Consider the following 11,864-nt stretch of genomic DNA (forward strand, 5'->3'; position numbering starts at 1 on the left):
TCTTTATGATTTCTTCTATATGCTCCTTTAAAAAAATGTTTTATTGAATTTATTGGGATGGCATTGGGTAATACAATTATATAGGTTTCAGGTATATAAGTCTATACTACATCATTCGTATTTTGTATTGTGTGTTCACCACTACAAGTCAAGTCTCCTTCCATCACCATTTATCCTCCCTTTAGTGTCTTCTACCTCCCCCTATCTCCCTTTCTCTCTGGTAATCACCATACTGTTGTCTGTATTTATGAGTGTGTTTTTTTCTTTGCTTAATCTCTTCACTTTTTTCAACCAGCACTGCAACCCCTCTCCCCTCTGACAGCTGTCAGTCTGATCTCTATCTGTGAGTCTGTTTCTATTTTGTTTGTTAGTTTATTTTTTTCATTAGATTCCACAATAAGTGAAATCATACGGTAGTTGTCTTTCTCTGACTGGCTTATTTCACTTGGCATAATGCTCCCCAGGTCCATCCATACTGTTGCAAAAGTTAAGATTTCCTTTTTCGTGGCTGCGTAGTATCCCATTGTGTAAATGTACCACAGCTTCTTTATCCACTCATCTACTGATGGACACTTGGGCTGCTTCCAAATCTTCGTTATTGTAAATAACTAGAGGCCCGATGCACGAAATTTGTTCGAGGGGCTCGGCCCCCACAGCGCCGCCATCTGGTCTAATTAGCATATTACGCTTTTATTATTATAGATGCTGCAATGAACATAGGGGTCCACAAACTGGCCCTTTTAGAGTTCCTGAAGTCACCACGCACCTTTTGTCTGTCCTCTGCCAGCAGCACACCCCACTGCCCTGGCTAACTTCGGATGAGCCTTCAGGTCTTGGCCGAGGTGTCACTGCTTCGCAACTCCAGAGCTGGATTGGGTGTCCGTTTCCCCATAACATCCTTTGCTCCCTCTTGGTGGCCCTCATCACAGGAGTGTTGGCTGTCGCTGCTTTTGCCTGTCTTCTGCACTGGACGGAGAACTCTGTGGGGACAGGAACCCCTCGTCTTCTCCTTGTTCCTCCAGTGCTCACACAGTCCCTGGCTTGTTACAGGCAGTTGCTGGTGTTGGATGTTGGGTGAATGTAGGCTCTCAGCAGGCTGTGCTGGCGCTGGGGAGCGGAATGCTCTCTAGTGGAAGCCCAGGAGAGCAGGAAGGATAGTGAGCAAGTACCTCGGGGCTGTGTTTGGTGATCAGCCTTTTCTTCACCTCTTCCCCCACCTAAAACGACTCGTGGACAGGTAGACTTGGGGGACTGAGAAGATCCATAAAGGATGGAAATTCAGCCCTGGCCAGTTTGGCTCAGTGGATAGAGCGTTGACCTGCGGACTGAAGGGTCTTGGGTTCGATTCCGGTCGGGGGCACAAGCCCAGATTGTGGGCTTGGTCCCTAGTGGGGGGCGTGAAGGAGGCAGCTGATCAATGATTCTCTCTCAGCATTGATGTTTCCATCTCTCCCTTTCCCTTCCTCTCTGAAATCAATAAAAAAATATATATTTTGCCGAACCGGTTTGGCTCAGTGGATAGAGCGTCGGCCTGCGGACTCAAGGGTCCCAGGTTCGATTCCGGTCAAGGGCATGTACCTTGGTTGCGGGCACATCCCCAGTAGGGGGCGTGCAGGAGGCAGCTGATCGATCTCTCTCATCGATGTTTCTAACTCTCTGTCCCTCTTCCTTCTTCTCTGTAAAAAATCAATAAAATATATTTAAATATATATATATATATATATATATATATATATTTAAAAAGGATGGAAATTCAAACTTACAAGATGTTGATCACTGTGAATATGTATGTGTTGATTTAAACGGTAGAGAGAAAAAGGTGTGAAGGAGGGGGAAGAAGTTCCGTCCTTGTTCACAAGGGACAGATGAGGCTTCTTTTCCATGGCACACCTGGTGACGTATATTTATTCGTTCATTGTTTGCCCCACAACCCCTCCAGAATGTCAGCCACGCCTTGTTCAGCACTGTATCTTCTGTCTACAACTGTACCTGATACATAGTTGGGGCTCAATTAATATTTGGGGAGTAGCACTGCCTGGTGTGGCTCTGTTGGTTGGACATTGTCTCGGGCACCGAAGGTTGCCAACTCAGTTCCCTGTCAGAGAACATGCCCAGATTGTGGGCTTGATCCCCAGTAGAGGTCAGCCAATCAATATTCCGTTCACATCGATGTTTTCTTCTCTCTCCCTGCCTCTAAAAAAAAAAAATCAATAAAATATTTTTAAAATAAAGTAAATATTTGGGGGTAGGTGAATGAATGAATGATACTTTTGTCATATATTAATGCATGAGTATCCCGTTTTATCTTTTCAAAAGGAACCTACCATTGCCATTATGCCTGAAGGATAAATTCCTACAAGTACAATAAGTTTCCATAATTCCTAGAAGTGGAACCGCTAGGACAAAAGGAATGTGCGTTTAAAATTTTTATAGATCTGGCCAGATTGCCCTCCAGCAAGAGTGCATCAGTTTATGACCCCAGCGAAGGTGTATGAGTGTGCCTGTTTCCCCGGCCCCAGTCAGTGCCAGGCTGTACTCAGCATGTGTTCAGTCTCTGCTAAGCTGAGGTGAGACCTGTCCCTGGAGCAGGACAGAGGTGACAGCAGGGCTGTGCTGCACTCCACATGCACAGGCCAGAGAGGCCAGGGCCCTGCAAGCCCCAGGGAGAGGGAGAGCAGTGCAGGTGGCACCTGAGAGGCTGCCGGGAACTGGCAGTCCTGGAGCGAGGCTTTGAGAATGGGCTCGGCCTGGAAAAGGTGTCTGGGGCCAGACTGCGGCTTCTGGTGGGGGCACTGAAGTTCTTTTCAGCAAGCACATGATGTGCAGGGATTGGCTGCAGTAGACTCAGCTGTGCTGTGCATGGTGGCAGGAGGCCTGTAAGCCACAGACATCCCTGCTGATGGGTCTAGGACAGCCGTGGGCAAACTACGGCCCGCAATGAATAAAACTAAAAAAAAAAAAAAAGACCGTACCCTTTTATGTAATGATGTTTACTTTGAATTTATATTAGTTCACACAAACACTCCATCCATGCTTTTGTTCCGGCCCTCCGGTCCAGTTTAAGAACCCATTGTGGCCCTCGAGTCAAAAAGTTTGCCCACCCCTGGTCTAGGGTCTCAGAGGGACCATAGCTCCCACAAAGGATGGGGCCCATGTCAACTTGTGGAAGGATGGACAGGAAGAATAAAAATAAGAGGCAGGAGTTGCCATGTATTGGCCCGTCTTCTGTGCTAGGTCTTGGACTGAGACGAACTTAACACGAGGGGCAGGCACTCTCATAAGCCCCGTTTTATAGCAGGGGAAATGGAGGCTCAGAGAAAGCCCCTGACCTACCTGAGATCATGCCGCAGGTGGTGGGCGAGTGGGCCTGGAGCTGAGGCTGCCCCAGCCCAGAACAGTGGCGCCCTTGGGGAGAAGCCAGGGACCAGTCCTGCACTCAGGGCTTTGGCCAGGGCCTCCGGAACGTGGCCAGGGGCCAGGATCCTGCCTCGCAGGTCGTTGGCCGAGTGTCTCCAGATGACCTGTTGACAGACCAGAGCAGACTGGGGCAGCCGGTGCCAGCAGACGGTGTGAAGTGGTTGGCAGGGGCCCTGGGTCATGTCTGTGGCACGTCTCCCTCATTCTGGGCAGACTCCAGTGGCACGATTGGTCCCCACAGTGGTAAAGCTTTGCATTGGAGCAGGAGCTGAGCCAAGCCACCCACTCTTGTCCCTAAACTCCAGAAGTAGCTTCCTACGCCTCCCAGAGATAGATGCTCTGGTAGGAATAGTGAGACGCCTCCACCAGCAGTCTTAGGGACAGCACCTGCCTTTGGGCGGGGGAGGAGGAGGACCCAGGGCTATTAACGCCTACCTCCCCTCCTTCATCCCCAAGCCGACTTCTCCCCAAAAGGCAGGGAGAGGTTACGCCCCAGCTGGCCCCGCTTTGATTTCAGGGGTTAAGGACTCCTCTTCAGCTCTTTCATTGTGGGCGATGTGGCAGGTACCCTGGCGGCAGATCTCGCTTGCCCTCTCACACGCCATTTAACCCTGGCTCAGGGTCTTCACGCCTGAGGAAGTGGCTGCTGCTGTCATTGTAGGGGTAGGAGCTGGTGCTAGTTGCCCTGAGGGAGGGACACACACCAGTGAGCCTAAGCCCTGCCATCTTCCTGTTGCCCTGTGTCCCCAGGCTCAGGTGGCTTTCCTCCAGGGAGAAAGGAAAGGGCAAGAGAATCTCAAGACGGACCTGGTGCGGCGGATCAAGATGTTAGAATATGCGCTGAAGCAGGAGAGGTGAGCCTGCTGCCCGCCCTGCCCCTGAGAAGTCAGTCCCCAGCAGAGGGTGAGGCCGGCTGCAGCCTTCCACCGAGGGAGAGTTGGGATCGGGCGTTCTCCCGTCACCAGTACTCTGCGGTTCTAGGAGAGGGGACAGAACGAGACATAGCAGGTGGATTCCGGTTAGACACCCGTGACGGTGTTCATAATGATGGTGGCCACTGTGTGCCAGACACCATCTGTTCATAATGTCTCCTCTCTTCCACTGGCCTGATGGGTACAGTGGCTTCTGGAGAGGAGGACTTCTTTCAGGACTCCTGGGGCTGGGATAGCAGCCCAGCCTGCCAGGCTCTGGAGAGAGGGTTCTTCACAGCCATGTGTGGCGCCCCGCCACCAGGGCTGCTTTATACTGTGGGCAGGTTGGGGAGCTCAGCCTCAGAGGTAGGAGAGTGGATTGGGGGGCCTGGGATTTGGGATGCCTGAGGTGAGTGCTGTCATGTCTACTCTTCTGTCTCATTTGTTACTCCTTTGCTCCTTTAGGGCTAAATATCACAAACTGAAGTTTGGGACAGACCCGAACCAGGGAGAGAAGAAGCCAGAACTGTCAGAACAAGGTACCCCCCCCCGAACCTCCCTACTTGACCCCCCTCCCCAAACCGAACCGCCTCTTCCTTTGCTCCATAGGAAGCAGCATTGGCGGGGGCTGGGGAGGGATTGACTCGCTCCCAGGGCCCCTCCCCACAGGCTGCTCTGTCAGGCACAGGGCACGGGGCACGGGGGCTGGACCCCTGGGGAGAGGCAGGGTGGGTAGTGGTGAAGAAGCCCGGTCCTGCCTGCTGTCCCTGTGTGAAGTAGAGACAGACACACAGGCCCCATCAATATTTGATGAATAAAATGAACAGATGATCTCCTTTAATCCACACAACAATCCCAAAAGGCGTAGGTACTGCTGTCATTAGCTTTATTTCTCAGAAGAGGAAACGGAGGCTCATATAGGTAAACTAACCAGCTCAAGGTCACACCTGGGAAGTGGCAGAGCTGGACTTGGACCCAGTTGAGTCTGCCCGTTCTCTCAGAATTGGGCCAGCTTCCTGTGTGGGAAAATAGCGTAACTAGAGCTGAGTCTGAAGATAGTCTGGGGGTGGTTTGGGGAATGACCAGTAGGGGACGAGATAAGGAGCATGGAGGGAAGAGTAGGTTTCAGACACTCAGAAAGTGACTCTGCAGAACCCATGACAGTGACCAATTTGGGTTGGAGGGTGAGGAAGGTGGGGGTGGGGGTGATGGGTATGTGGTGGTACCCTGACTAAGACAGTCTGTCTCCTTTCTCTCCATCCCCCAGTCTCCAATGGCCCTGTGGAGTCGGTCACCCTGGAGAACAGCCCACTGGTGTGGAAGGAGGGGCGGCAACTTCTTCGACAGTGAGTGTGCAGGGGGACGGGTGTGGGGGCGGGGCAGGGGGACGAAGGCCATGCCTGGCTTGGGAGATAAGCCTGAAGACTCCACAGCCCTGCCTGTCCCCACTGGGGACACAGCTGAGATGGCCTGTCACCATGTAGGTGGAGCCGCCTGGGGAGAGGGCGGGAAGATTCGATGCAGGAGGCAGGCGGGGAAGACCTCCACTCTTGGAATGCAACCCCAAATGCCTGTTGCTTTTCTTTTTTTAGGGGAAATGTTAAATTATTTTTTATTACTAAAGAGATTTGTGTTTTTCAGAAAATTTGGGAAATATAGGGAAACACAAAAAATAGAAATCACTCATAATTCCACCACCCAAGGAACTTCATACCCCATAAACACTTTGGCATATATACTGTCAGTCTCTTCATGGCTGTGCATTTGTGTTTGTGTATGTGTTTTATAAACGGGCTTCCCCTTCACCATGTTTTCTCATGCGTTGCTTTTGCTCAGTGTTGTGAACGTCTTTTCATATAAATTAGTTAGGTTGCATGGGTTGAAGAACTGTCTAACAGTCTGTGGCATGAGTAACCATAACTTGCCATAGCCAATCCCTTCTTGTGTATTTTATTGAAGATGTTTTTATAGATAGTGTAACAAACGTCAGGAAGTTATTTGTCTATGTCTTCGATTTCCTTAAGTTAATATCTGGTAGTGAAATTGCTAACTTAAGTGTTATTGCAAACAATAACAACAACATGATTGCAACAGGCAACACTTGCCAACTACCTAGTATACGCCTGGCACTGTGCTAAACATCTGGCACACCGCGCTCCCTCACATGAGTCCCCGTGGGCATACCTGCCCATTCCCCTCATTTTCACAGACGAAAACCCAAGGTGCAGAGAGGGACCTGCTTGCGTAAAGTCACACAGCTAACAGAAGCAGAGGGTCCGAGGGGTGATCTCGGTCAGTCTGCGCCCAGAGCCCAACTTCTTCACCCCATGCTTCCCTCCTCCCGTGGTGGGAGGGGAAGCCTCATGCACGCAGGCGCACAGGATGAGACAACAGGGAAGGCGAGTCCTGTCTAATGTGCGAGGGGCAGGGTCCCAAAGGGACAGGGTCATGGTAAACAAAAGGCTTTCAGGGAGCCTCCTGAGGACCAGCAGGGACTCACCTCACATCTTCTGAAGCCACCCCCTCTCCCCCGCTTTCAGACAGTCCCAGTTGGCTTCAATTTTTTTAATTGTGGGATTAGCCCTGGCAGATGGCTCAGTTGCTTAGAGTGTCGTCCTGTGCACCAAGAGGTTGCTGGTTCGATCCCCAGTTGGGGCTCATATGGGAGGCAACCAATCAATGTTATTAATGTGTGTCTCTCTTTCTCCCCCCCCCCCCCCCCCTCTCGTCAATAAACATACTTTGGGTGAGGATTAAATAAATAAATAAGGTGCCGAAGTAACACGTGCTCATTTGTAGAGTAAATAGAGTAAGTTCCAAAATTCCTCTATGTTCCTAGTCCAGTGATGGCGAACCTATGACACGCGTGTCAGAGGTGACACGCGAACTCATTTAAGTCTTTGTTTTACTATGGTTGCAAATATCAAAAAATTTCTATATGTGACACGGCACCAGAGTTAAGTTAGGGTTTTTCAAAATGCTGACACGCCGAGCTCAAAAGGTTCGCCATCACTGCCCTAGTCCCCTTCTTCAGAGGTCACTGACGACTCTTAAGTTTAGTGTGTGTCTTTCTTGGCCTTGTGGGGGCATGCTACGTGTGTGTGTGTGTGTGTGTGCTATACTTACAAACTCATTAACACTTTATTTTATTTTTAATCTTTACGTGAGGATATTTCCATCGATTTAGAGATTTGGAGGGAAAAAGGGAGGGAGGGAGAGAGAGAAACATTGACATGAGAGAGACACATTGATTGGTTGCCTCTGCAGGGTCCTGACCTGGATGGGGATCAAACCTGCAAACCCAGGGACATGCCCTTGACCAGGAATCAAACCCACAACCCTTTGGTGTGCAGGCCAACACTCTAACCACTGAACCACACAGGCCAGGGCTTTTCAACTTTATTATTATTATTTTAATCATTAGCACTTTTTTTTAAAACAAACACTTGAATTGTATGGAACATGTAACTTACAATTTTTGTTAAGCCATTTATCGTGGCCAGCTTCCCGTGGCGCTCTTCCTCTTTTAGTTTCTGCCTCGTGTCCCCACGGGTAATTTGCTTCCACAGTCCTCGTCAGTAGACGTGTAGGTCGGCCCCCGTGTTTGGGTCTCCTGCACAGCATCGCGGTGAGCATCCGTGCCACAGACTGGTGTGTAAAGCCACCACTATTGGAAGTGAAACAGCGGGGTCGGGGCTGCTTATTGAATTTTTGGTGTGTGTTCTTAAGTCGCCCTCCAAAAAGGCAGTCCCAGTGTGCTGTCCTTTCCATAAGCCCCCGTATATAGAGAGGGCTCAGGCACTTGACCCTCCTGGCTCTGCTTCCATGCAGGTACCTGGAAGAGGTGGGCTACACGGACACCATCCTGGACATGCGGTCCAAGCGTGTGCGATCCCTCCTGGGACGCTCCTTGGAGATCAACGGGACCGTGGAGCCCAGTGAAGGGGGCCCCAGGGCCACACCAGGCCCCGGGGGGCTCAGCGGTGGGGAGTCACTGCTGGTGAAACAGATCGAGGAACAGATCAAGAGGTGAGCCCTTGGGTCTGACGGGTCCGTCCCTCTGTGCCTCCTCCCTCCTGCGGAAGCCAGTGTCGGAAAAGTGAGCCGGGCCCCAGGGACCCTGCTGGCCACTTCCTTCTTAAACACATTGTGGGCTCGCTTGTTCCAGAACCCTCTATCTGTTCATTGTGGGAGCCCTGATTTTGTACGGGGTCCCCTGTACATACTCTCCCACGGCCTTGCCTCAGTGCTGATGGCACACCACGGCTCATCTCCACCTGGCCCCTCTCCTGAGGCTCAGGGCCGTACGCCCCTCAGCAAACATCGAGCACCCGCTGAAGGCGGACCCCAGGCCACATGCCAGGGCCTGGTGGGGAACAAAGCACACAGACACCCCCTTTGAGGAGCTCTTATTTGTTCATTCTCTCAGCCATAATTGTTATTTGTCAGAATCAGTAATGCGATGCTCGGTGCTGTGAAGAAAAGGAAAGGTAGTAAGAAAGTGAAGGGAGTGATGGGAAGAATAGTACCGCTTTGGGTAAGGTAGGTAGTAGGACCTCTTGGTGGAGGCGATGTTTGGGCAGGAAGTACAGGAAATGGAGGATGAGCCACATAAGTAGTTGGAGCGGGAATGAATGTTCTGGGCAGCGGGAACAGCACGTGGAAAGGTTCTGAGGCGGAGGAGACTTGGCATGTTCCGGAAGCAGCAGCAGGCCAGCGAGGCGGCGGTGGGGCCTGTGGTCTGTGGTGAGGCCGAAATCTCAGGAGTCAGATCAAACGGCCTCGCTGGTTGAGATAAGGAGTTTGGATTCTCTTCTAGGTTGTGGGAAGCCCGTGGTTTCCAGCAGGGGTGTGATGTGATCTGATCCCCGCCGTCTGCTTCAGGAGTGTGGGCAGGGAGACCAGTTGGGGGACAACTGCAGCGCCCAGGCAGAGATGGCAGACGTTAGGTGGAAGGGAGAGAAGTGGTTAGCTTCTCAATGGGTTTTTAGGGTAAGTCAGCACAATTTAAAGGATGGGATGTGAGGGAGAGGGACGAAACTAGAGCTGCCTCCAGGGTTGGTCTGAGCAGCTGGGAGCAGCACTGACGGAGATGGGGAAGGCGAAGAGCGGCACACCAAGGGGGCTGTTGAGGATGGGTGGGGTTCGGGGGGCCTGGTGACCCAGGGTAGGTCGTGAGTAGCCAGCCTGGAGCTGGGGCTGGGCGCTTGATTCCTAAATTGACCTCTGTTCACCAGCACACAGTGGTTTTTGCGGTCTCTGAAGGAGAGAGTGTAGCTGGCAGCACGAACAGGAGGTCTGAGGACAGCCCCGGGGCCCTTGTGTCTAGAGGCCAGAGAAAGAAGCTGAGGGAGGCAGCAGCAAAGGAGGCTGAGCTTCGGCAGCTGTGGGAGGAACCGGGAATGGTGGCCCAGCAGCTGAGCACAGAGATGTTCTGCTGGGAGGATATACATGGGGGGCGGGGGGCCAGGAAGCGAGTGACGGATTTGGCTGCCTGGAGGAAAGCGCTCTCTACCGGGCCAGAACCCTACACTGACCAACTCTCAGGAGCAGGGATGGGAAAGTCCTCCCCGAGGGCCATATGAGGCCCGTGAAATCATTTGGTCTGGCCCTGCCAAGGCATTAGGGGTGAGTTAATTAAATGTTTGACCAAATATAGCAGGCTAATTTTTAAGTTGATAATTTTATATGGCTCGCAAATGGTGTTATAAATGGCCCTTGGCAGAAAAAAGGTTCCCCACCCCTGCAGGCTTGGCCATGGCCCCCTGGCTGTAGGGCCCGAGCATTGGTGGTGACCAGTTTCCCATTCCTCCAGGGTACGTCTCTGTCGCTCACCTAGCCTGTGCTTGTGGTTTAACCGGGCCATGGGAACAGCGGCTGCTGAGTCAGTGGCATTTTCTCATCCAGCTCTCCTGACTCAGCACACGTGGGGAGACCTGTGGTCAGGGTTGGGGGCTAGTCCCCTGGAACTCAGAGTCGAGCTCAGTGAGGAGTTGGCCCAGTCTGTGGTCCACAAGGGGGTTTGAGTCGGGTGAGCATCTGTTAGGCAGACACTGGGTTGAAGCCCTGGGTATGATCACAGTCAAGGCTCCTCTGGGTCGTGGTGGGTCAGCCCCCTGAGAGCTGGGCCCAGGCTCTGGCCACCAAGCCTCACCCTGGCATCTGAGCTTTGTCACATGGCAGGACTCATGCCCCCTTTACCCCCTGTTGTGGGCAGGAATGCAGCAGGCAAAGATGGCAAAGAGCGCTTGAGTGGCTCGGTGCTGGAGCAGATCCCCTTCCTGCAGAACTGTGAGGACGAAGACAGCGACGAGGACGACGAACTGGACAGTGTGCAGCACAAGAAGCAGCGCGTGAAGGTGCGTGTGGGAGCCAAAGGAAGCGCTCCTCCTCCTCCCAGGGGATCCCCCTGCTTTGTGTACCAGGAACAGGGTGCCCCCGTGGATGCTCTCAGGGCTCCCTCTGTGGGCTGTGTGGCCTCACCACATCCCAGGTCCCTGTCGCCTTGCCTCAGTCACCTTCAGAGGAGCCAGGTCTCTACTGTGAGGACCGCCTCTGCCCCGCCTGCACCCTGTTCTCTCCATCCTCCACTCCAGCTCAGGGGTTCCTGAGAGACCTTTCCTGAACTCCAGACCAGGCCAGCCCATGGTGCCCTCTGGCAGCGCTCTCTCCTTCGGGCTCTCTGATCAGTCATACTCAGATATTTTTTTGGTGTGACTGGTTCTCTGTCTCCCACAGTAGATTGTGAGCTCCACTCTGGGCCTTTTCACCGTTCTCTCTCCAGCTCCCTGAATGAGTGCAGCTGGGCCCAGGGTTCAGCCTAGAGCCAGGTTGGAGTGCTTCGTGGGGGCTTCAGAGGATGCGCGTGTCCAGTCTGCTGTTGATGTCAGGATTCAGTTTCAGGGACTCTGACCACAGGGTAGAGTCCAGATCCCCTCAGCTGGACCTCGAGATATGGCTCCCACCACATTTCACCCTCATGACAGCGCTGACCTTAGGCATGGCATAATCTCATCTGTCCAGTAAACATCAGTGTGGGCCTTTGTGGACCAGCTCTGTGCTGGCAGCCGGGGGGTGGGACATCGTCGCTGACGTGGAGGAGCTTGTGGGCATCGGCAGGCTTGTAAGCAACCATGTGCCACAGGGGGGTCTGGAGCAAATACCTGTGAAGTGCGGGTCGGGGACTGGAGATGGCCTTTTATTCACCCAGCCTTTCATCAGACTCCTTCCTTCTTTAGACTCACCTTAGACACACCTCTTCCTCCAGGAAGTCTTCCCTGACTCACCCTTGCTCCCCTTTCCTCCACAGGCTCAGGAGCCTCTTGGAGGCCCCCGTCCCACCTGAGCCACTCTGGGTCCTCCCTGTCTGGTATTGGGTCTGTATCCCTCCTGCCCCATCCTTGTGAGGGGCCCGGTCTGTCCTGGCCTCCACATTCTCTCCAGTGTGACTCAGCCCAGACTCGGTGCTCATTGAATTCACTGAGTGGAAGGGAGTGCACGGAGCCAGACCCTAGAGTTGGGTTTACAGGAGGACCA

General features: G+C 52.7%; 1 protein-coding gene across 1 annotated transcript; it reads left to right on the top strand.

The window, feature by feature from the left end:
- The first annotated feature begins 4,124 nt into the window (after positions 1 to 4,124).
- Positions 4,125 to 10,954, top strand: LOC102441210 (striatin-4-like). The gene is made up of 5 exons (XM_006108919.3): positions 4,125 to 4,271; positions 4,794 to 4,867; positions 5,596 to 5,674; positions 8,160 to 8,357; positions 10,546 to 10,954. Exons 1-5 carry the CDS (start codon positions 4,243 to 4,245, stop codon positions 10,937 to 10,939), a joined length of 774 nt encoding a protein of 257 aa, XP_006108981.1. The 5' UTR covers positions 4,125 to 4,242; the 3' UTR covers positions 10,940 to 10,954.
- Positions 10,955 to 11,864: the final 910 nt, after the last annotated feature.

Source organism: Myotis lucifugus, unplaced genomic scaffold (genome assembly GCF_000147115.1).
Source record: "Myotis lucifugus unplaced genomic scaffold, Myoluc2.0 scaffold_4333, whole genome shotgun sequence".
In the NCBI taxonomy this organism is placed as follows: domain Eukaryota; kingdom Metazoa; phylum Chordata; class Mammalia; order Chiroptera; family Vespertilionidae; genus Myotis; species Myotis lucifugus.

Excerpts from the sequence above, each read along its gene's own strand:
- LOC102441210 (XM_006108919.3), top strand. The coding sequence starts at position 4,243 with ATGTTAGAATATGCGCTGAAGCAGGAGAG. Across the intron at positions 4,868-5,595 it reads GCCAGAACTGTCAGAACAAG|TCTCCAATGGCCCTGTGGAG; the intron begins GTACCCCCCCCC and ends TCCATCCCCCAG. Across the intron at positions 8,358-10,545 it reads ATCGAGGAACAGATCAAGAG|GAATGCAGCAGGCAAAGATG; the intron begins GTGAGCCCTTGG and ends TGTTGTGGGCAG.